Raw genomic sequence first — 24,183 nt, 5'->3', positions numbered from 1 at the left:
GTCTGTCCGTGTTTTTTTTTTTTTGGTATAGTTTTTAGCACTTGTTATCATTGGTGGATTTGTTTTTTGGTTTAGTTGTTCTCTTCTTTCTTTCATTTTTTATTATTATTTTTTAATTTTTAAAAATTTATTTTTATTTTTTATTTTAATAACTTTATTTATTTATTTATTTATTTTTTTCTCCCTTTTCTTCTGAGCTGTGTGGCTGACAGCATCTTGGTTCTCCGGCTGGGTGTAAGGCCTGTGCCTCTGAGGTGGGAGAGCCGAGTTCAGGACATTGGTCCACCAGAGACTTCCCATCTCCAGGTAATATCAAATGGTGAAAGCTCTCCCAGAGATCTCCATCTCAACGCTAAGACTCAGCTCCACTCAACGACCAGCAAGCTACAGGGCTGGACACCCTATGCCAAACAACTAACAAGACAGGAACACAACCCCACCCATTAGCAGAGAGGCTGCCTAATATCATAATAAGATCACAGGTACCCTAAAACACACCAATGCACACAGTCCTGCCCACCAGAAAGACAAGATCCAGCCTCATCCACCAGAACACAGGCACCAGTCCCCTCTGCCAGGAAGCCTACACAACCCACTGAACCAACCCTACCCGCTGCGGGCAGACACCAAAAACAATGGGAACTATGAACCTGCAGCCTGCGAAAGAGAGACCCCAAACACAGTAAGTAAGTTAAGCAAAATGAAAAGACAGAGAAACACACAACAGATGAAGGAGTAAGGTAAAAACCCACCAGACCAAACAAATGAAGAGGAAATAGGCAGTCTACCTGAAAAAGAATTCAGAGTAATGATAGTAAAGATGATCCAAAATCTTGGAAATAGAATGGAGAAAATACAAGAACGTTTAACAAGGACCTAGAAGAACTAAAGCAAACAAACAATGATGAACAACACAATAAATGAAATTTAAAATTCTCTAGAAGGAATCAATAGCAGAATAACGGAGGCAGAAGAACGGATAAGTGATCTAGAAGATAAAATAGTGGAAATAACTGCCGCATAGCAGAATAAAGAAAAAAGAATGAAAAGAATTGAGGACAGTCTCAGAGACCTCTGGGACAACATCAAACACACCAACATTTGAATTATAAGGGTCCCAGAAGAAGAAAAGAAAAAGAAAGGGACTGAGAAAATATTTGAAGAGATTATAGTTGAAAACTTCCCTAATATGGGAAAGGAAATAGTCAATCATGTCCAGGAAGCACAGAGTCCCATGCAGGACATATCCAAGGAGAAACATGTGAAGACACATATTAATCAAACTATCAAAAATTAAATTCAAAGAACAAATATTAAAAGCAGCAAGGGAAAAACAACAAATAACATACAAGGGAATCCCCATAAGGTTAACAGCTGATCTTTCAGCAGAAACTCTGCAAGCCAGAAGGGAGTGGCAGGACATATTTAAAGTGATGAAACGGAAAAACCTACAACCAAGATTACTCTACCCAGCAAGGATCTCATTCAGATTTGACAGAGAAATTAAAACCTTTACAGACAAGAAAAAGCTAAGAGAATTGAGCACCACCAAACCAGCTTTACAACAAATGCTAAAGGAACTTCTTTAACTGGGAAACACAAGAGAAGGAAAAGACCTACAATAACAAACCCAAAACAATTAAGAAAATGGTAATATGAACATATATATCAATAACTACCTTAAATGTAAATGGATTAAATGCTCCAACCAAAAGGCATAGACTGGCTGAATGGATACAAAAACAAGACCCATATATATGCTGTCTATAAGAGACCCACTTCAGACCTAGGGACACATACAGACTGAAAGTGAGGGGATGGAAAAAGATATTCCATGCAAATGGAAATCAAAAGAAAGCTGGAGTAGCAATTCTCATATCAGACAAAATAGACTTTAAAACAAAGACTAATACAAGAGACAAAGAATGACACTACGTAATGATCAAGGGATCAATCCAAGAAGAAGACATAATAATTGTAAACATTTATGCACCCAACATAGGAGCACCTCAATACATAAGGCAAATGCTAACAGCCATGAAAGGGGAAATCGACAGTAACACAATTACAGTAGGGAACTTTAACACCCCGCTTTCACCAATGGACAGATCATCCAAAATGAAAATAAAAAAGGAAACACAAGCTTTAAATGATACATTAAACAAGATGGACTTAATTGATATTTATAGGACATTCCATCCAAAAACAACAGAATACACTTTCTTCTCAAGTGCTCATGGAACATTCTCCAGGATAGATCATATCTTGGGTCACAAATCAAGCCTTTGTAAATTTAAGAAAATTGATATTGTATCAAGTATCTTTTCCAACCACGACTATCAATTACAGGAAAAACATCTGTAAAAAATACGAACACATGGAGGCTAAACAATACACTACTAAATAACCAAGAGATCACTGAAGAAATCAAAGAGGAAATCAAAAAATACCTAGAAACAAATGACAATGAAAACACGACAACCCAAAACCTATGGGATGCAGCAAAAGCAGTTCTAAGAGGGAAGTTTATAGCAATACAATCCTACCTTAAGAAACAAGAAACATCTCAAATAAACAACCTAACCTTACAACTAAAGCAATTAGAGAAAGAAGAACAAAAATACCCCAAAGCTAGCAGAAGGAAAGAAATCATAAAGATCAGATCAGAAATAAATGAAAAAGAAATGAAGGAAATGATAGCAAAGATCAATAAAACTAAAAGCTGGTTCTTTGAGAAGATAAACAAAATTGATAAACCATTAGCCAGACTCACCAAGAAAAAAAGGAAGAAGACTCAAATCAATAGAATTAGAAATGAAAAAGGAGAAGTAACAACTGACACTGCAGAAATACAAACGATCATGAGAGATTACTACAAGCAACTCTATGCCAATAAAATGGACAACCTGGAAGAAATGGACAAATTCTTAGAGAAGCACAACCTTCCAAGACTGAACCAGGAAGAAATAGAAAATATAAACAGACCAGTCACAAGCACTGAACTTGAGACTGTGATTAAAAATCTTCCAACAAACAAAAGCCCAGGACCAGATAGCTTCACAGGTAAATTCTATCAAACATTTAGAGAAGAGCTAACACCTGTCCTTCTCAAACTCTTCCAAAATATAGCAGACGGAGGAACACTCCCAAACTCATTCTACAAGGACATCATCACCCTGGTACCAAAAGCAGACAAAGATGTCACAAAGAAAGAAAACTACAGGCCAATATCACTGATGAACATAGATGCAAAAATCCTCAACAAAATACTAGCAAACAGAATCCAACAGCACATTAAAAGGATCATACACCATGATCAAGTGGGGTTTACCCCAGGAATGCAAGGATTCTTCAATATACACAAATCAATCAATGCAATAAACCATATTAACAAATTGAAGGAGAAAAACCATATGATCATCTCAGATGCAGAAAAAGCTTCCGACAAAATTCAACACTCATTTATGAGAGAAACCCTCCAGAAAGTAGGCATAGAGGGAACTTACCTCAGCATAATAAATGCCATATATGACAAACTCAGAGCCAACATCATTCTCAATGGTGAAAAACTGAAACCATTTCCACTAAGATCAGGAGCAAGACAAGGTTGTCCACTGTCACCACTATTATTCAACATAGTTTTGGAAGTTTTAGCCACAGCAATCAGAGAAGAAAAAGAAATAAAAGAAATCCAAATCGGAAAAGAAGAAGTAAAACTGTCACTGTTTGCAGATGACATGATACTATACACACAGAATCCTAAAGATGCTACCAGAAAACTACTAGAGCTAATCAATGAATTTGGTAAAGTAGCAGGATACAAAATTAATGCACAGAAATCTCTTGCATTCCTATACACTAATGATGAAAAATCTGAAGGAGAAATTAAGGAAACACTCCAATTTACCATTGTAAGAAAAAGAATACCTAGGAATAAACCTACCAAAGGAGACAAAAGACCTGTATGCAGAAAAGTATAAGACACTGATGAAAGAAATTAAAGATGATACAAACAGATGGAGAGATATACCATGCTCTTGGATTGGAAGAATCAACACTGTGAAAATGACTATACTACCCAAAGCAATCTACAGATTCAATGTAATCCCTATCAAACTACCACTGGCATTTTTCACAGAACTAGAACAAAAAAATCGCACAATTTGTATGGAGACACAAAAGACCCTGAATAGCCAAAGCAATCTTGAGAAAGAAAAACGGAGCCGGAGGAATCAGGCTCCTGGACTTCAGACTATACTACTTAAAGCTACAGTAATCAAGAGAGTATGGTACTGGCACAAAAACAGGAATACCGATCAATGGAACAGGATAGAAAGCCCAGAGATAAGCCCACGCACATATTGTCACCTCATTTTTGATAAAGGAGGCAAGAATATATGATGGAGAAAAGACAGCCTCTTCAATAAGTGGTGCTGGGACAATTAGACAGCTACCTGTAAAGAATGAAATTAGGACATTCCCTAACACTACACACAAAAATAAACTCAAAATGGATTAAAGACGTAAATGTAAGGCCAGACACTATAAATCTCTTAGAGGAAAACATAGGCAGAACACTCTATGACATAAATCACAGCAAGATCCTTTTTGACCCACCTCCTAAAGAAATGGAAATAGAAATAAAAATAAACAAATGGGACCTAATGAAACTTCAAAGCTTTTGCACAGCAAAGGAAAACTTAAACAAGACAAAAAGAAAACTCTCAGAATGGGAGAAAATATTTGCAAATGAAGCCACTGACAAGGGATTAATCTCCAAAATTTACAAGCAGCTCATGCAGCTCAATATCAAAAAAACAAACAACCCAATCCAAAAACAGGCAGAAGACTTAAATAGACATTTCTCCAAAGAAGACATACAGATTGCCAACAAACACATAAAGGAATGCTCAACGTCACTAATTATTACAGAAATGCAAATTAAAACTACAATGAGGTATCACCTCACACCAGTCAGAGTGGCCATCATCAAAAAACCTACAAACAATAAATGTTGGAGAGGGTGTGGAGAAAAGGGAACCCTCTTGCCCTGTTGGTGGGAATGTAAATTGATACAGCCACTATGGAGAACAGTAGGGAGGTTCCTTAAAAAACTAAAAATAGAACTACATTATGACCCAGCAATCCCACTACTGGGCATATACCCTGAGAAAACCATAATTCAAAAAGAGTCATGTACCACAATGTTCGTTGCAGCTCTATTTACAATAGCCAGGACATGGAAGCAACCTAAGTGTCCATCAACAGATGAATGGACAAAGAAGATGTGGCACATATATACAATGGAATATTACTCAGCCATAAAAAGAAAGGAAATTGAGTTATTTGTAGTGAGGTGGATGAACCTGGAGTCTGTCATACAGAGTGAAGTAAGTCAGAAAGAGAAAAACAAATACCGTATGCTAACACATATATATGGAATCTAAAAAAAAAATGGTTCTGAAGAACCTAGTGGCAGGACAGGAATAAAGATGCAGATGGAGAGAATGGACTTGAGGACACGGGGAGGGGGAAGGGTAAGCTGGGACAAAGTGAGAGAGTAGCATGGACATATATACATTACCAAATGTAAAATAGATAGCTAGTGGGAAGCAGCCGCATAGCACAGGGAGATCAGCTCGGTGCTTTGAGACCACCTAGACGGGTGGGATAGGGAGGGTGGGAGGGAGACGCAAGAGGGAGGGGATATGGGGATATATGTGTATGTATAGCTGATTCACTTTGTTATACAGCAGAAACTAACACACCATTGTAAAGCAATTGTACTCCAATAAAGATGTAAAAAAAAAAGAAGAAGCGGGCGAAGGAAAGAAAGGCAGAGGGTCCTTTTCCCAGGAGCTCATGAGGACACTCAGTGTGCAGTTCAGTCCATGTTTAGGACTGCTGTCCAGCTTCTTAGTTGTCTACTTCTTTTTTCTAATAGAAACTGGGATATTGATTCCATGTCACTGAGAGAGGAAATAAATTTTAAAGCCATTAAATTTGAAACTTTTTCACAGTTTCATTTTTACAACGAGAGAGCTAACAGAGAAAGAGGTTAAAAGTAGTCATTCCAGGGTGTCCCTTACAATTGCATGAGCATATCTGGTATCATCTGACAGGCAGTTATCTTCCTGCCTTGAAGGATCCTTCCATTAGCCCATCACTGAGCCCCAAACCCACCAGTTGAGACCCATTCCTTTGGTTTTCAAATTCTTTGGACCACATCAGGAAATAACATGTCAACACATGTGGACCTTAGCTGAAAGTTCAAAAAATAGGAAAGTGAATGTTATTTTTCCTACTTTTTTCAATTGTCTTGGTTAGAGTCTTCACTTGATCTTGTAACTTTTTAATCACTCTGTCCTTCATGTCTAACACTTCTTCAAGATCCTACAGAAATCAAAAGAAACAAGGACATTAGCTCAGAAGCATCTTAACCTATTTTTTGGTAATAGATTTACTGAGCTATAATTCACACACCAAACAGTTCACCCATTTGAAGTGTGCACTCAATGGTTTTTAGTATACTCAGTTGTGCAACCATCACTATCATCTAATTCCAGAATATTTTCATCACATCAGAAAGAAACATGTAATTTTTAGCTGGCATCCCTTTGTCCTCCTATTCCTTTCCAGCCCTTGGCAACCACTAATCTACCTTCTGTGTCTACATATTTGCCTGCTCTGGACATTTAATATACATGGAATCATACAATATGCGGCCTTTCATGTTTGGCTTCTTTCACTTGGCGTAATGTTTTCAAGGTTCATCCATGCTCTAGCAGGTATCAGTACTTCACTCCTTTTCGTGGCTGAATAATATCCTATTGTACGGATAGACCACAGTTAACTTGATCTAATTTTCCCTTAATAAAGTAATGCCCATTGTAGAGAATTTTAAAATATGCAGGTGTGCAAATGGGCTCTCTGGATGTCAGAAGCTGCAGGTGGAGAAACTTCAGAGATTTGGCTCCTGAGGAGGGGCACTGAGTGGGACCTCACTCCTTCTGGAGCATCAGAAACAAACTCACACAAATCCCACACAACTCAGGGATGGACAACACCCAGAGCCACATGCTCACAGCTGAGTGAAGGCTCACACAGGACAAGATGTGCAACACACATGATCACCCACCTACCCTCTCCCTCACCACTGGCTCCTGCTGAGACCCCAGGGACACACACGCAGACACAGCGGCAGAAGGTGGGACAGCCTCTCACGTTTAGCAGGCAGTTGCTTATCCAGTGTGATTTGAGAAACTTATTCTCTGAGAAAGGGGTACCCCCACCTCAAAAAAGATGGTCATCATCCAGGTGCCCTGACTGGAATGTGTTACTTCCTATTAAATGTTAAACTCTCTGGATTCCTCTTCAAAGTTAAATCCTGACATGGCAAAATGTGATTTTACCTTAGCATGTTTTTCTTGTGAGATAGGAAATGGGGGACCCTGACGACAGGCAGCAGGGCCCGTGGACACGTGCAGGCTGACCAAGGCCTGGGTGAGCCCTCCCCTGGTCATGGTCTTGGAGGTTGCCGGGCCAGGAAGGGGCTTGTGAACATCCAGCTGCCAGGAAAGCACCCAATCTGCTACTTTGGTGCTTCTCATTCTTGCGGGTTTCACACACCAATAAAATTTCAATAGAACTGCTGGAAGCTGACAGAGTTGCCAAATATCATGTTGACAAGGGCACTGACAATCTGATGAAGATTTTCACAAGTTAAAAAGTTAGTCATGTACAATCATGATCATTGCATAGAAGAACATTTTGACTCTGAAAACCGCAGGAAGGGCACACCCCCCCCAGAAGCAAGCATAGGCCTTTGTTGGGGTAAGCTCTGCTCAGAGAAGGTCACACATCAGCCTATCACCCCCAAGGTGCTCTGGGCCAGGGCGTCATCATCTCAGATGGGTGCCGTCCATGGGACAGTGCTCAGGTCCTCGCCACCCATCCTCTCTCAGCCCTCGTCAATCCCCAGGCTCCCCTGAGGCAGTTGTAACCTCAGAGACCACCTGTCTTGAGATAAGGAAACAGACTGCTCTGGTGGGAGGCAGATGCTGCTCATTGGATGCTTTAGGTGGCCTGACCCCCTTCAGTGTTGCCTGCATGTGCAGGCATCACTCAGCAACAAGTGACAAAACTCCTAACCCTGTGTTCCACGGTGAGGCGAGATGCTTCCTGCCGGAAACTACTCTTGACTTCACTTTCAGTTTCAAATCGTCTCCTCAAGTGCTCGCTGGCCTCCTGCGTTTCTTGAATGTTATCCATCAGCTTCTCTTTCTCTTTGGTATGCATTTCATTTGGGGCTTCTACGGTTCTGAGAAAAGGATTAGGAAATGTTGGTATCAGTTTGACGGTCATAGAAATGTCTCTCATTGTCATAGCAAGCAGTGATATTTCCAAAGATGGAAAAATAGTTTGGCCGCTTTATGTGTAAAGCAAGTGGTACCTGAATAGGGGAGTGCTCAGAGTGGGACGAAGAGATCAGGGTTCGTGGGGTAGAAAAGTCCACGTCTGCTCCAGTCTCCTTAACCTGATAAGAAGTTCTTGTCCCCACCTGCCTACACCCTTTGACTGCTCCCACAGGACATCCATACCCACTTACACCCTTACAACCAAAAGCTCGATAATTATCTCCTTTGTGAAAAGACCGGGAACAGGTACTCCAAAACCCAGCGATCAGAGAGAGAAGAAAAGGGAACCCATCCAAAGAGTTCCAAAATGGTGCTCACCACTTTCCTACTGTTTTGGGCCCTCATTTGGCCCCAATCCTACCAAAGAAGTCACATGATGAAAAATGCTCTCTGGGACATAGAATGTCCATTTACTGTTCTTAAAATCAAGTTATCTCAAGGATTTTTAAATTGGAATGGAACACTGATGACAAATTTGACATCTATTCCTCTGATGATTTAAATAATAATATGGGAGTCAATTTTAATCTGAAGAGGATGACTTAGAAATGACTGTGAATAAAATTCACAGTGAAGAAGTCAGGGTAACTGACTTTTCTGAAGATTATAACGTTTTACAAAATACTTTTACCATACAAAAGTGCAATCTAATCTAAGTTATAAAAAATATTATTTGATATAAGCAATGCTTTGTGGTATGGAAAAACACTAGGATATAAAATGGTACCTTACTAATGAGTGTGAAACTCTAAACTTGTAATTCTAACTTGAGTTATGTATAAATAAGTAAATCTATATTTTATTACAAAAGCATTGAATTAAAATAGCTTCAAAAACATTTTTAGAAAAGGGAACCCTCTTGCACTGTTGGTGTGAATGTAAATTGATACAGCCACTATGGAGAACAGTAATGGAGGTTCCTTAAAAAACTAAAAATAGAACTACCATATGACCCAGCAATCCCACTACTGGGCATATACCCTGAGAAAACCATAATTCAAAAATATTCATGTACCACAATGTTCATTGCAGCTCTATTTACAATAGCCAGAACATGGAAGCAACCTAAGGGCATTGACAATCTGATGGACACCTAAGTGTCCATTGACAGATGAATGGATAAAGAAGACGTGGCACATATATACAACGGAATATTACTCAGCCATAAAAAGAAACAAAATTGAGTTATTTGTAGTGAGGTAGATGGACCTAGAGTCTGTCATACAGAGTGAAGTCAGTCAGAAAGAGAAAAACAAATACCATATGCTAACACATATATATGGAATCTAAAAAAAAATGGTTCTGATGAACCGAGGGGCAGGACAGGAATAAAGACGTAGATGTAGAGAATGGACTTGAGGATATGGGGAGGGGGAAGGGTAAGCTGGGACAAAGTGAGAGAGTAGCAATGACATATATACACTACCAAATGTCAAACAGATAGCTAGTGGGAAGCAGCCACATAACACAGGGAGATCAGCTCGGTGCTTTGTGACCACCTAGAGGGGTGGGATAGGGAGGGTGGGAGGGAGAAGCAAGAGGGAGGGGATATGGGGATATATGTATACGTATAGCTGATTCACTTTGTTATACAGCAGAAACTAACACACCATTGTAAAACAATTATACTCCAATAAAGATGTTAAAAAAAAAACCCCAAGAAACAAAAAAATCCACCATTTTTAAAAAAGTATCTCAACAAGCTGGTGGCAAAACATTTTCCTCACAAGGCTCTACCAGGCCCTCTGCTGGTCAGGATGTAATTTGGGGGGTTTATCGATGAAGATTCTCTATCAACATGGATTTTAAGCCTTACCCTAAGTGGTCTGCTGAGAGAGAAACTGTTCTCTTTCATATGATCTTATGTTATCAATTTTTTCTGAAGAGATAATTCATGCGTATGGCATAATGTTCGAAGGGTATAAAAGTCTACGTGGTGAAAAGTAAGTCTCCTCCCTCCCCTGTGCACCAGTCACCCAGTTACCCTTCCTGCAGGCAACCAATGTTTTGTTTCATTTCTCATACACTCTCCCAGAGAAGGGTGTGTGTGTGTGTGCACACAAGTGTTTCTTTTCTTCACACTTGAATGCTAACAAATTATATATCTTATTAACACCTTGCTTTTTTGGTTTAATAACCTTTCTTTGGCATCACCCCCAATTTCAGAAAAGAAAAGCATTACATGAACGTGAACCTGAGGTACATGCACGATGATACTTACTTTCTTTGCGTTCCTTCCTCTTCCTGATTGTGATTCAACTGATTAGACAACTCTTCCGGTTTTCCTATAATGAGAGGAACTATCAGTCCTTTGGTGGCCATGTCACTGCATTCTGATTTGGGTTTGGTCGTATTTTCATATTTTCAGTTATCAGGGGTTCAGAACTGTACCCAGCTACAGATTAGGTTTTATGTGGTCTGAACAGTGTTTAAAAACTTTTTTTTTTTCTATATGTTCGGTCTTTTTGATACACGTATATAATATGTATTTGTATACGTATAGTAACACTAATCTTCATTTACCAATTTCCCCCCTCCTTTCCTTTTAATTAATTAATTTATTTATTTTTGGGTGTGTTGGGTCTTTGTTTCTGTGCGAGGGCTTTCTCCAGTTCCAGCGAGCGGGGTCCACTCTTCATCGCGGTGCGCGGGCCTCTCACTGTCGCGGCCTCTCTTGTTGCGGAGCACGGGCTCCAGGCACGCAGGCTCAGTAGTTGTGGCTCACGGGGCTAGCCGCTCTGCGGCATGTGGGATCTTCCCAGACCAGGGCTCGAACCCGTGTCCCCTGCATTGGCAGGCAGACTCTCAACCACTGCGCCACCAGGGAAGCCCCAGTGTTTAAAAGCTTTTCAAGCCATTATTTAAAAATTGTGATATTTCACATAAAAACCTGGATTTCTGGCTTTTCTTTAAAAATTGGAATATCAAGCAATACTGGGGCCCGAACTCTTACTTGCCAACAATCAATGGAGGCTGGAGGCAGCTGCCGCCTTCAAATGCCTATGAACCTTAACGTACTGTCTACCCGGCCCATTTCTCACATTTACGTCACCTGCCTGGCTCCACGGAGAATCAGTTTGATGATGATTTTTTGGTCATTTCCTGGATACAGGAAACCATTCTCTAAAAGCAGCTTCATGAGGGTTCCAGTTACCTTTCATGTTTTCAGATTGTTCGTTCAGGCGGATTTCAAGATCTTGCTTCTGTTTCTCCAGTTCTGCAATTTGCTGTTTAAAGTCTGGGATCATCTTTAGAGAAGAATTAGAAATATTAGAACACTTTCACGTATAAACTTTAAAATCTCAGAGCTGCTCAGAAGCAAACTAAACTGTCTAGGTCATTAACCCCATGGAACATACGTCTAGTATAGCTGTGTTAAGACGGCTAGCCAAAGCATAGACTGGATGGACGGCATGCTTTTTTTTTTTACCTCAAGACCTATACAGTCACAAGAAATACCAGCATGCTCAGGGTGAGCGGTTCTCACATAGCTACAACCCTCCACATCTCCAAGGTCTCCTGGAGAGAAGGAAGTGTACATCTGGGAGGGCATACGGGAATTCTCTGCTGAGTTGAGGGAGGGATGATGTGAGGAAATGGCAGCCAGTGTCTTTGGTCCAGGCCCAGAGATATCATCTCCTCATCTAGAAACAGGAGAATCATCTCAAAGGGGTCCTACCGTGCCCTTTGAACTCTAGGCTGCGCACGGCTCTGTTAGCAGAGGTCTGGAATGATCCAATATGTTTCATAATCCTCTTTGTCTAGCTAATATTTGTTTAAATGTCCATCATTTCCACCCCTAGTCACGTACGGAGAGTTTTTTCTATCGTGCAAGTTTATGAAAACACCCGTGCCTCTGAAGTCCAAATGAAAAATACTTGTTTGACTGTGCAATTGGATTTCACTGCACATTCCTCATTAAAGCGTCACCCAAGGAATAAACAAAGACGTGAAGGTCCTTAACTACCGTTCCATACGTCCGCTGTGCCCAGGGTCACATATGCTCACGTGTTGACACAGCACTGAGATTTCCTAATGCTTCCAGGCTAGCGGGGGGAGGAGGACCCAGGGAGGCGGGATGAGAAACCTGGGAGACCACAGTGTCCTGGAAGCCAGCAGAACAGAAAGGAGGAAGAGGGAGTCATTAACATCACCAAGTGCTGCTGAGAGACTAAGACGAGGGTGGAAAGGAACCCTCTGTGCTCAGCCCTGTGCAGGCAGATTCAGTTAGTGGGAGTGGAAGCCCACAGAATGGGGTGGCCACAGAGCAAACGGGAGGTGAGTGGAGAAATCACAGCCAGGTGGCATGGAGAAGTGTGGCCAAGTCTCCCAGAGAAATGGGATGGTGGCTGCAAGGGCTGTGGGGTTAAGAAAGGACTGCTTTTGTTGAGAAGGTTCCTAAGGTATTTCTTCATGCCAGTAGACATGAGCGAGAAGAAAGGATGAGACAAACGCAGTGGGGAAGAGCAGGCATCACGGAAGAAGGAAGCTGTTGAAACAGTGAGATGAGGGGCATGAGCAGGGCGACTGACCTTCTGAATGCACACCCCTCTCAAGAGGTACCTTTTTACCTTAATGCTTTGTGTTACTTGCCAAGGGGTTAGGGCTAGATTTAAAATGGATAGATTTAAGAGCACACACACCTCAGAATTTGGACCTATCCTATGGTAAACCCTCTTAAAATGCTTTCCAGCCTGGAGTAATTTTATAGTTTTATCTTCTGAACCAGCTATTTCACTCCTGGGAAATGTAATTTGTTTTACAGCTGAGACACTGAATTTTACTCCACTAATGTATAACATCTCCAGAATAATGGCCACGACTGGGGCCCGTGGCTGAGACCATACCATGTTTTCTGATGTTAGCCTGGTAACTTCATGACGGATACTTTCATTGATGTCATTCTCTTCTCTAAATAATTTCTGTAGGTGGTTGATTTCCTGATTTAGATGCACCACTTTGAAGTTCAGAGCTTCAATCTCCTTTTCGTAGCAATCCTTCTGGGACTGGAGATGGCTCTCCAAAATGCTGTTAGAGGAGGGGTCAAGAAGTTAACTGCACAGTCTTTATTCTGCTGATGACTCTGAGCGTGTACTTCTGCAGCAGTTATGAAAACCCACAATTAAGAGCCAGGCGCTAAGCACATAAAGTTTACTTGTGTACACAAGGTTACAGGCTATGGAATTAGGAACATATAATTATAAACTCCTTCTAGCTAGTTAGGAAGAGTTATGTGGTGTTAACATGCAGTTAATGATAAGAAATTTTATTTTGGACATTATTAAAATTATATTTTTACTCTAATAATTAAAAAAATATGTTCTGTTTGATGCAACAATGATAAAGATACATGTTATTATACATTTTTCAAAACCCATAGAATGTACAACACCAAGAGTAAACCCTAGGGTAAACTATTGACTCTGGGTGATAATGATGTGTCAGCGTAGGTTCATCGGTTTTAAAAGATGCACCCTCTGGTGAGAGATGTTGATAATGGCTGTGCGTGTGTAGGGGTAGGAGGTATATGAGAAACCTCTGTACTTTCTGTTCGGTTTGCTGTGAACCTAAAACTGCTCTAAAAACAGTTTACTAATTTTTTAAAAAGCGAACGCCTTAAATTTAAACATATCTATAGGGACTTCCCTGGTGGCACAGTGGTTAAGAATCCACCTGCCAATGCAGGGGACACGGGTTCGAGCCCTGGTCCGGGAAGATCCCACATGCCGCAGAGCAACTAAGCCCATACACCACAACTACTGAGGTCACGTGCCACAACTACTGAAGCCCGCGTGCCTAGAACCCGTGCTCCACAACAAGAGAAGCCACTGCAATGAGAAGCCCGCGCACCACAATGAAGAGTAGCCCCCGCTCACCACAACTAGAGAAAGCCCGCACACAGCAACGAAGACCCAACACAGCCAAAAATTAAATAAATAAATAAATAAATAAATAAACATATTTATATATCTATAGCAACACTGGCTAACTTATTTGATATAGTCAGTTTTCATTGTACAGGTTATGGGTTTTACTACTTGGCCAGTTATCCCACAAAGAGATTGTTCTTCATTATTAAACTAATTTACTCAATCTTCAAAGAAATATTTCCAGGGATTATTAGACCATTCTACTGTAAGGAATTTACTTTGTCTATCAAATCTATGAAAGATAAACTTTTGAGTTTCCAATAGTACATTATCTCTGAAAAATCACAAAGAACCTGAGGGAAATTTCTCACCGTGTTGCTTTCTTTAGTCCTTCATAAGCAAACCAAAGTTCTCCATCCTCATTTAAATGTTCCAAATCTTCCGGAGAGAGCCTGCAACATGAGGAGGGTAAGAAAATCATCTCTTTCATGTGTTACCTTTTTTTAAATGCTTGGTAATGCACAAATGATTACCTGCTTCTTACATCTTCAATGTCGTAGCTCTCAAGAAGTTGTCTGGTGATTTCTGACATCTTTTCTGAGAGAAAAAGGCAGAACTGGTATAAATTACATTTTTGCCTAATTTCTCTTTTTCCATTTCCTTTTTAAGGACCCAGTTCTCTAGCTCTTCAGACTCTCCAGCTAACCATCTCATCAGCTGACTAACTTACCAGCTATCCAACCAACCCACCCACCAACCAACCAGCTATGAAGCCAACTAGCTATTCAACCTACCATAATACCAACCAACCAACTAACCAGCCTCAGACCAATCAAAGGACACACTGCCTTAGCAGTGACACCTATGATAAATTCAGCCTGCACCCCAATGGACTCAGTGACTCATATTTTCGTTACCTCTCATTTCCCGTTTTTGGGACTGCACATGTTTTTCCACGTCTATCTTCTGTGTCTGAAGTAGCTCTATCTCCTTTTCAAACTCAGAGATTGTCTGAATCCCAGCAATGATTGAACCAGGTGAAGAAAAAACAGCTATCATGACTTACATCAGACAAAGGGAACACTATTACTGTATTATTTATCTATGCAAGCTGTCCTACCTGCAGTTTCTCAGTTAAAATCTTGTTAAACCATCACTGCCCATAAAGCTTGGCCTTAAAGCCTTGTTTAACTATCTAAAATACTGTTCTTCCCAGATGTACTTGGTTGTAGCAAGAGAATTAGCTTCCCTACTATAAAAAGGGAAAAAATAAGTACTTACTACAAGCTTGGGGAGGGGAGGGAGAGGGGAGGGAGCTGCGAGAAGTCAAGCACAGGGGCTAAGTTCTCTCTCACTGTATGATGAAATCTTGGATGCAAGGAAGTGGGCAAAGTCAAGGGTCTGGGCTCCAGCTACGTTTAGATGTGGCCCAGCAGCAGGGGCAGGGCATGCCCTGGAGGTCCGGGAGTTGGCAGTGAGTGCGTGACCCGGGTCCAAGAGGGGCAGCTCTGGTTGTGGGGAAGAGGCTGTATTCTGCCTCTATTCACCTGTGAGCTCAGGTTTGTGCTTTTGTAGCTATGGGAGCTGTTCAGAGGTGAATAACCCTTCCTGGATATTTTCTCAGTTAGCCTAAGTGTTTAAAGGTTAAAGCTCTTGTTTCCACAGGGGGTGAAAAGGGAGATCAAGTTGGCATTTACCGATCATTTTACATACACGACCTCATCCTTGTAACAGGCCTATAAGGTGAGTAGAATGACCTTTTATAGATTAGAAAACTGAAGCTGCATAAGCGTTACACGGCACGTTCAGGGTCACACGGACAGCTGACAAGGGGACCCAGGACTATCCACCCTCAAGCCCGACTCTTGGTAATGTTTCAGTAAATGTTCCAAGTCATATTTGTATTTACTTACAGGCTTATTATAACATGTATCATGATGACAATGGGTTTATTTTCTTTGAAAATCAGACTGATCTCCTTAATATACCACAATGGAGAGTGTGGACCATGGTTTTAGCTACCAAAGAGGAAACGAGTGACAAATATTGGTGCCCTACTCCAAGGGAAGCCACATGATTTCCCAGGATAGAGACTGCAGCCAGATGACGTGACTCCCAGATTGACATCAGTCTTATGTGGCTGCTAAGAATGCAGGACTCACAGGCATATGTGGTCCTTCCAGATTCCACAGTCCAACCTACTACTTTCAAACAACAGGAAACTAGGGCCCAGAGAATACTGGCAGTTCTGCTAAGAAATTCAGAGGCAACCCAGGCATGATTCCATGACGCATCTTCTAAACCATGCACGGGTGCTCCTTGATGATTACAGAGGATATCTGTGTAATCATAACAATTATTCTACTAACATGTGTCTCACATATCTAGCGGAAGCTTAAAATCTTTCCAACCTTACACTAAAATGGCCTGCCTTGAAGAACGGAGGGACAAACAGGTTTGTATTTTCCAATGGGGAAGGAATTTAGTTAAACCTTGATCGTCCAGGCATGGACCATTGCTTGTGCAGATTATCTGATAACAGTTTTGTTTTTTTTTTTTAATAATCCAAACAGAAAGTCACACAAATTATAATCATCCTCATCAGTTCATGATAACACTTTAAAATGGAAGATTCTGATATGGTCATTTAATTTTAATAAGGGTATTAACAGATATACAACATGATGGATTATATAACAGGGGCTCCCATCAATTTATAATTTTATATGGAAGTATTCTCTGGGCCAACATACTTGAAGAACTTTATGTAAATGTAATTTTTACAAAGTTAGAAAGCTGACTTTTAAAACATAAAAAAACAGTATTGCTAAGTCAAAGGCAGCAGGGGGGTTTTTACTTGGAAGAATTGGAGGAACCGGGGTCCTTTGGCTTTCTGCCCTCACATGGGTGCTTTTAGCTGACCCTGCAGGGATGTGAAGTTCCTCCCTCTCGTGCAGGTCAGACGAGTCAGCCGAAGAGCTTGTGGGGGAGTGAGGAGCTCCTACCTTTGCCTGCTTGCTCAGCCGGGCCACCTCCCCTTTCAGGCCATCAGAGGTGACCCGCTCTCCCTCCAGCTGACGCTGCAGTTGCATTTTCTCATCTTTGAGAGCTTTCATTTCTTCTTTCAAAAACCGGATCTGCTTCTCATAGTCTTGCGTTTTCAGTTCAAAACTTTTTTCAAGAAGTCTAAGCAGCAAGAGAAAATTTTGAACCGTCTCTAAAGGCTTTACCCTGAAGTAGAACTACAGATCATTTGGAAAATAAGAGGCTCTTCCTTCAGAAAGGAAGAGCCAAGTTAAGACCTATTGTGAGGACAGCGGTCTTATGTTTAGCAGACTGCTTTCTGTCCCCTTAGGTTAAGGCAGCTTCTTACACCTTCTGATCAGAGAAGTGCGGCTCTACAGGGGTCACGCCGAGGAACCGCAAGAGAGGGAGGCTAAACATAAAGACTCAGTGCTTGTTGGGGGTCGTGTATCCCCCAAGCCGCCCCGGTTCCACGTGGTCCCCTAAAGGGGCCACTTCACTCAGCAAAGACCGTGGCACATTCTGCTAAGTCCTGTCTCCTGCCTCGAACCAAGGATCCTTGGAGCAGTTTGGCTTAGTCCTAAACAAGTTAATACTTAGTCCTAAACCAGTTAAATGGTTATTAAGTTAATAGCCATTTAATATGTGAAAGGGTCCAGCTCTTCAATCATTTTAGAATAAACTGCAGCAAACCCAGGTGCCCAAAAGGCCACAGAAAGCCAATTCCTTGTATGACGACTGCTCATTTGAGCCCAAGAAAAATAACTGAAGAGAGATACAGAGTCTAGACCAGCCCTACACAGCTCACAGGGGCCCAGTCGGAATTGAAGCCATCCTGGGAGCTCTGTGAGTTTACGAAATCATCTTCCCACTTGCTGGGCTGTCAACTCAGTCCATTTTATGACTTGCTTTTATAGCACAAAGGGGAAAATCCTGAGGAAGAGTCATATTCCCAATAGGTTTTTGTTTCATTTCTTCTTACAGGTGTTAACAAACTTTTAAACTTTGTTTTCAGATTTTAAAAAAAAACTACAGTGCTCCTAAGAGGCCAGGAAAATACACTTGAAGAAGCAAATTGCAGCCAGAAACCTTATGTAAAGAGAATCTCAGACGTGTAGCCTAAACTGACCAGAAGTGTGCCCACTGACCGTGGCACCTCTGAGCCTCTCAAGGGTTGTGACAGGACCAAGTCTTCCCCAGTCAGCTGACCAGGGACCAAAAGGAGCTGCAGGTGAGGGCTGATGAGGACTGCAAAGGGGTCAAAGTGACTTGGCCTCAGGCTGGCTCTCCAAGCCCCTGCTTGAAATGATCACTCCTAAGTGGCCCCAGAACACCAGCAGATGCCAATAGCTGAGCTCCTCTATCCTAGAGTTAAGAGTTCACTGAAAAACAGACTTTTCAAGGTAAAGAGTTAACTATCCCTATTTAAAAACTGATGTAGGTATGATCCAGCAATTGCAGTCCTAGGTATATATCCGAAGAAAATGAAAACACTAATTCACAAGGATACATGCACCCCAATATTCACAGCAGCACTATTTACAATAGCCAAGATATGGAAGCATCCTAAGTGTCCATCAACAGATGAATGTATAAAGAAGATGTGGTATATGTATACAATGGAATATTACTCAGCCATAAAAAAAGAAAATTTTCCATTTGCAACAACATGGATGAAACTGGGGGGTATAATACCTTAGTGAAATAAGTCAGAGAAAGACAAATACTGTGTGTTATCACTTATATGTGGAATCTAAAAAATAAAACAAATGAATGAATGTAGCAAAACAGAAACAGACTCACAGAGAACAAACTAGTGGCTGCCAGTGGGGAGAGGGAAGGTGGAGGGGCAAGAAAGGGGTAGGGGATGAAGAGGTACAAACTACTATGTATAAAATAAATAAGCTAAAGGGATATATTATATAACAGGGAATATTAGCTAATATCTTATAATAACTATAAATGGAGTACAATGTATAAAAATTTTGAATCACTATGTTGTACACATGAAACTAATATTACAAATCAACGATACATCAAAAAAACAAACAAACAAAACTGATGTAGGATCATGAAACACTTTATGTATCTGTTAACTCTTGGAGATTTTCAGTGACACTCCCTCTCCTAACTGCTTAGCATCCTGCCCCCTTCATCCAGGCCCAGGTTCTCCTGCTAACTAACTTCACAGGGAAGTTGTATATCCTGCCACCCAGGCAGCCCTGTGCCTTCTAGCCTCCGACAGAGATATGCAAGAATGTTCCATCTCTCCCCAACACCCCGCCATGAATCCCTACCTGGAGATCTAAAAACCTGTGAGTTGACTTCTTAAGAGAGGCGGGCACAGACTGGAACCTCTAGACCTTAGCAAAGGATTTGATAACTGAGACAGGAAAGGCAGGGCTGGTACAGTACAAGCTCATGGGGACCTGTCTTAATTTTTGTGAGGTGGGTTACACCCCTTACTGCCTGAGACAAGAGTCAAGTTTACAGATACAATGTGGGGGGTGAGGGGAAGGAAGGGAGGTTTATTTAAGAGGCAATAATTTTCATCCTTGGACTTGATGGAAGCTGAAGAGGTGGCAGTCTCTGAACTTCTCACTGTCTTGGCAATAAAGGTCCACTGTGCCCACAACTCCAGAACCTGTGCAGTGTCTGAGAGGTGCACGCTGGGCACTTAGCTCTCACAAAGCTCAGTCTCTCACTTCCTAAAAATATTCACACCCTGCTCTCCTGTATCTGTGATCTGCTACCTGCAAGCTGAGAAGCAAAACAGAAAACAGCAGAGAGAGAAAAAAGCAATGGCTTTAAGGCAAATGAGATTTCATACGTTCTCTGTCGTTCTTCTTTCTGCACATCATCAAAGAGCTGCTTGGTGAGGTTGTCCATTTTTTCTGTGAAAGAGAATGAATGCTCTTTGAAACATGTCCGCAAAGCAATGCCTTGATTGTTTCATGTCACATTTAAGAAAGTGAGAATGTAAGAATAATCATGTGATATTTATGATTAATGGAACTTAAGATGAGAGTATAATTGTCATTTTTTATAAGTTAGAAATAGATAAGGGGGTTTCAAAATAATAACCCTCACAAATTTGTTGTGTTGGAATCTATAAATAGTTTCACTCAGAGTACTTTTATTGGTCTGAATACCATTTGTTTTATTAAAATAACTATGTTGGCTTTGAGACAATAAATATTATTATTAAAAATAAACAGAAACCCTTTGGGAAGAAGATGATCAATTTATGATAGGGGTTCTCAAGCTCAGCACTATTGATGCTTCGGGCTAGATAATTCTTTGCTGTGGAGTGGGGGCCACCTTGCTCATTGTAGGATGTTGACTGGCATCCCTGGCTTCTACCCACGGGAGGTCGGTAGCACCTCTGCTCTAGCAGTGACACCAAAAATGTCTCCAGACATCGCCAAATGTCCCCTGGCGGGGGGTGGGTACAAAAGGGCCTCGGTGGAGAATCACTCATTCATGATAACCAAGAACATAATAAAGTGTCTGTCTTCATCTGGGGAAGAGGAAGTCTAAAAAGCCACTGTTGCATTTAAATACAAGAATCCAACACAAAGTGTAGGTTAAGTGGGCACCTGACCACTGGGAAACGATCACTGGGGTTCAAGACAGTCTCTGGTTAGGACAGTTCCACGTTCCCAATGTGTCCACACACAACAGGTGCCCTTCAGAATGGGTGCAGGATTAACAGATGCAGCAGCCCATCAAAGCCTGACAGCCTGATATGTGCTTAGCCGACACCTCGACCTTGAGTTCTACCTCATTTCTGAGTCCTGCCCCAGAGGGGAGCCCAGGGATGAGGTGACAACAGTAATCCTCCACATGACTTTGTTTAAAAAAAAAAAAAAAAAAGCCAACAGTTTAATAGTTTGTCTGATGCGGTGTAAAACGTCCCTGAATCAAAATGACTGCTTCAGCATGTCATGAGTCAGCCAGAAAATACTAGGGAAAATGCTTAAGCTTTAATTTAGAAGATACCGTATTTGGTATAATTTCAGTGTTTAATTCATTCACAGAATTGACTTCAATTCTGGTGTTTACCATCTTGGGCTATTTGCAAATGGGCTAAAGAGGCTGCCCAAATGGGACTTTCTCCCCCAAAGCAATGAGATTTTGCCCAAGGTGGAATCTCAAGAAGGGGAAACAGCATTCGATAATATCCTTGAGTCCCACGTCACAAGACTAAGTGGAAGTTGGAGCTTTCATAAAACTCAGTTTGCCATGTGTAGGGAGACCCACAGGATAAGCAGTTTATAAACATGGGGTGTGAAAGCTTTCAGGCACTTTTTAGAAGGGGTTATAAAATTACCCACCCAAACATGTCAATGCTGTCAAACATATAATCTTCAGGACATACCTGTGGGAATTTAAAATTTTTTGTGGGAAATTCCACTTAAAGAAGTTAGAAAAAAGGACAAACACGCAAGAGGAATGGATTGTAATTAAAAAGCCCTTCCCTAATTCGGGTTCAAGGTTTACTCACAGACCTCTAACCTCTCTCTGTCCATCACTGCCACGTACGTGGGCCCCAGCACCCACATCATCAGCCCTTACAGACAGGGTGCAGGGCACACAGTATCCGGAGCAAGAGGTCATGCCCTCCTGGGCATCACCTGAACACCCCGCCTGCTCTGCTGGCCAGGCCTCAGGATGTTTACTTCCTCCTCCCGACATGTGCTTCTCCTGCACTCTGACCTGAACCCCCAGGGCTTAGCGCTGCTCCAGATGCTGGCACAAACACCAGCAGCTGGGCCTAAGGTGTGTGCTAGATCCCCAGGCCTGAACCCTTGCGCTCCCGCCCCCACGCTGGAGCTTAAGGAATAGCTCCTGGACACGACAGATAATCCAGTGTGGTGATTTAAACTACCTGGTGAGGCACCACTAGGCTCATGTTCCTGCTGCCTTTTCTGGGATTTAGCAAGGGCTTGCAATTAGGATTTGAGTCGGACAAGTACAGATGGACAGAGCGAGGCTAAGGATGGCTGCTCCACACTCCAAAGGAAAGTGATACCGCTGGTCCCAAGGGCCTGCATCTGACAGCTCAGGGCTGATGTAGCTCAGTGCTAAGCAGGGCCCTTTGCTCAGGGCCAGGACAGTGGCAGAGGACCTGGGTACCACTTAGACTAAGTAAGTTGGACAGAGCTGAAATTTGCGTGCAAATCCTTGGTAAGCCACAAACATTATCCCAACACTGCCCTGGACAATGCATCAGGATGACTACAAGGTTTAAAATAATACAGACACTGAACCATCCCTGCCACCACCACCCACAGATACTCCCCCACCCCATCTTCTGATATCACAGCTCCAGGCTGATGGCCCACCCATCGGTACTTTGTAAATGGCCCAGGAGGTTCTGAGACAGGGACGGCTGTGCTCCGACAAAAGACGGAAATAAACCGGATGAATCTGTAGGGTACAGCTGCCACAATTTAAATAAAGTTATTCTCTGTGGAGTGAAAGTTTTCTCATTATACCAGAGCCTCCTGGTCCAGCCTGAAACTCAGTTCCCACCCGGTACCTATTTCCTGAATGACTGACTGGACTTGTGAACGGGTGAATGTGTGTCGGGTCACCTTGGGCTTTACCTTTCAACTCCTCAGTCTTCTCTTGGAGCTTCAGCTGTATTTGTTCTTTTTGTATTTCCAATTCTGAATTATGTTTCTGAAGCTTTGCCAATTTCTAGCAAAGGGAAGAAAAAAATGCTTTTTTGAAAACCTCGCTTTGAGTTTTGTCACCACCGCCTGTATATTTTTAAATTAGCATTTTTTGGTCTCGGCTCCCGTCCATAGGTAACAGCCGGCACCAGCCCACTGCGAGACGCTGTGTTTAGCTCCACATGCAAGGGCTCCATGTGACTTCAACAGACACTAGTTCCCAGCCTCGCCCAGAAATGGCTGAAATCGAGGAGAAAGAACCAAATCCAAGGTCTTCCCAAAGTCAAGGAAACTTCTTTTTTTCTTGGCCAGGGTATGTATATACTTAATATAAGAAATTTATGGTATAAAGTGGATTCACACTGAGACTCAGGAAGGATGTGTGATCACGACCTAAGTTCTCTTGCCAAGTGCCTGCTGGGCTGGCAGCCGGGGGCCCCTGGGTGCTGGTGGCTGGTGACTGGCAGTGAGGGGGATGCCAGCAGCCGTGTCGGTGCAGCCAGGCATGTGGTCATGGGGAGGGCAGAGGGATGCCCTGGGGCTCCCGGGTGCCACTACGGTGGGTGCTGTGGCACTTCAGAAGGTGCAGAACGGACGGTAATAAAGACCACCTGCTTAGAAAACAGCAGTTCACGCTTTTGCAGGGCTCTACGACAGTCACTTGGCTAAATTATTTTATCTGACAATTCTATCTTCACAATAATTCTGTCAGTTCCTTTTTGTTATTCCCATTTTACATACGAGGAAACCAAAATTCAGAGAGGGTAAGTGACTTGTCCAAGGTTGCTCAGACAGAGAAGATCTGAGCCTGGGATATCTGGTTTTTATGTCTGCTACTCTTTTTACTACATCACAGAGATGGAAACCTGCCCATGCTTTGCACTGCTGCTCTGGGGACGATGCTTCCAGGATGCACACCAGGTGGACAGGTGACAGGAGAGCAAGGTCATGCTGGAAGAGAGGGAAGCATCTGACCAGGGCTCTTTCTCAGGCCTTTCATCACTTTACAAACGTGGAAAGGAAGAGGAAACCTTATATTGTGCTTCTTGAAGCCTCAGCCTCCTCTTCTAGACCCACCCAGACTCCAGGCCTCAGATCTCCCCTCCCCTAAGATGCAGGCAGGCTCTCTTTGGTAACGGAAGCCAATGGCAAAATCTGATTTGCTCTGCAGAAGTCTACTCTGTGGGAAAA

At 42.1% G+C, this 24,183-nt stretch overlaps 1 protein-coding gene across 5 annotated transcripts in view; it reads right to left on the bottom strand.

Annotated features, from left to right (window-relative positions):
* MYO5C (myosin VC) overlaps window positions 1–24,183 on the bottom strand; it is a 107,343-nt gene that overhangs the window by 21,866 nt on the left and 61,294 nt on the right. For 4 of the 5 annotated variants that reach the window (XR_003621737.2, XM_007194889.3, XM_057544661.1 and 1 more), the window contains exons 23-33: window positions 22,924–23,017; window positions 20,142–20,205; window positions 17,293–17,473; window positions 15,205–15,298; window positions 14,821–14,884; window positions 14,659–14,739; window positions 13,265–13,445; window positions 11,572–11,665; window positions 10,639–10,702; window positions 8,152–8,320; window positions 6,306–6,393 (exon numbers count right to left, since the gene is read on the bottom strand). Coding sequence is in view for 4 of the 5 variants with exons in the window: in XM_007194889.3 (XP_007194951.2) it covers window positions 6,306–6,393; window positions 8,152–8,320; window positions 10,639–10,702; window positions 11,572–11,665; window positions 13,265–13,445; window positions 14,659–14,739; window positions 14,821–14,884; window positions 15,205–15,298; window positions 17,293–17,473; window positions 20,142–20,205; window positions 22,924–23,017 (1,174 nt within the window). In the remaining variant the exon portion in view is untranslated. The remainder of the gene's footprint in view (window positions 1–6,305; window positions 6,394–8,151; window positions 8,321–10,638; window positions 10,703–11,571; window positions 11,666–13,264; window positions 13,446–14,658; window positions 14,740–14,820; window positions 14,885–15,204; window positions 15,299–17,292; window positions 17,474–20,141; window positions 20,206–22,923; window positions 23,018–24,183) is intronic. The other variant, XM_007194890.3, reaches the window with a different exon arrangement.

The sequence above is a fragment of the Balaenoptera acutorostrata genome, chromosome 3 (genome assembly GCF_949987535.1).
Source record: "Balaenoptera acutorostrata chromosome 3, mBalAcu1.1, whole genome shotgun sequence".
Taxonomy (NCBI): Eukaryota; Metazoa; Chordata; class Mammalia; order Artiodactyla; family Balaenopteridae; genus Balaenoptera; species Balaenoptera acutorostrata.
The sequence above is the reverse complement of the archived record's forward strand: the minus strand, read 5'-3'. Positions and strand labels throughout refer to the sequence as shown.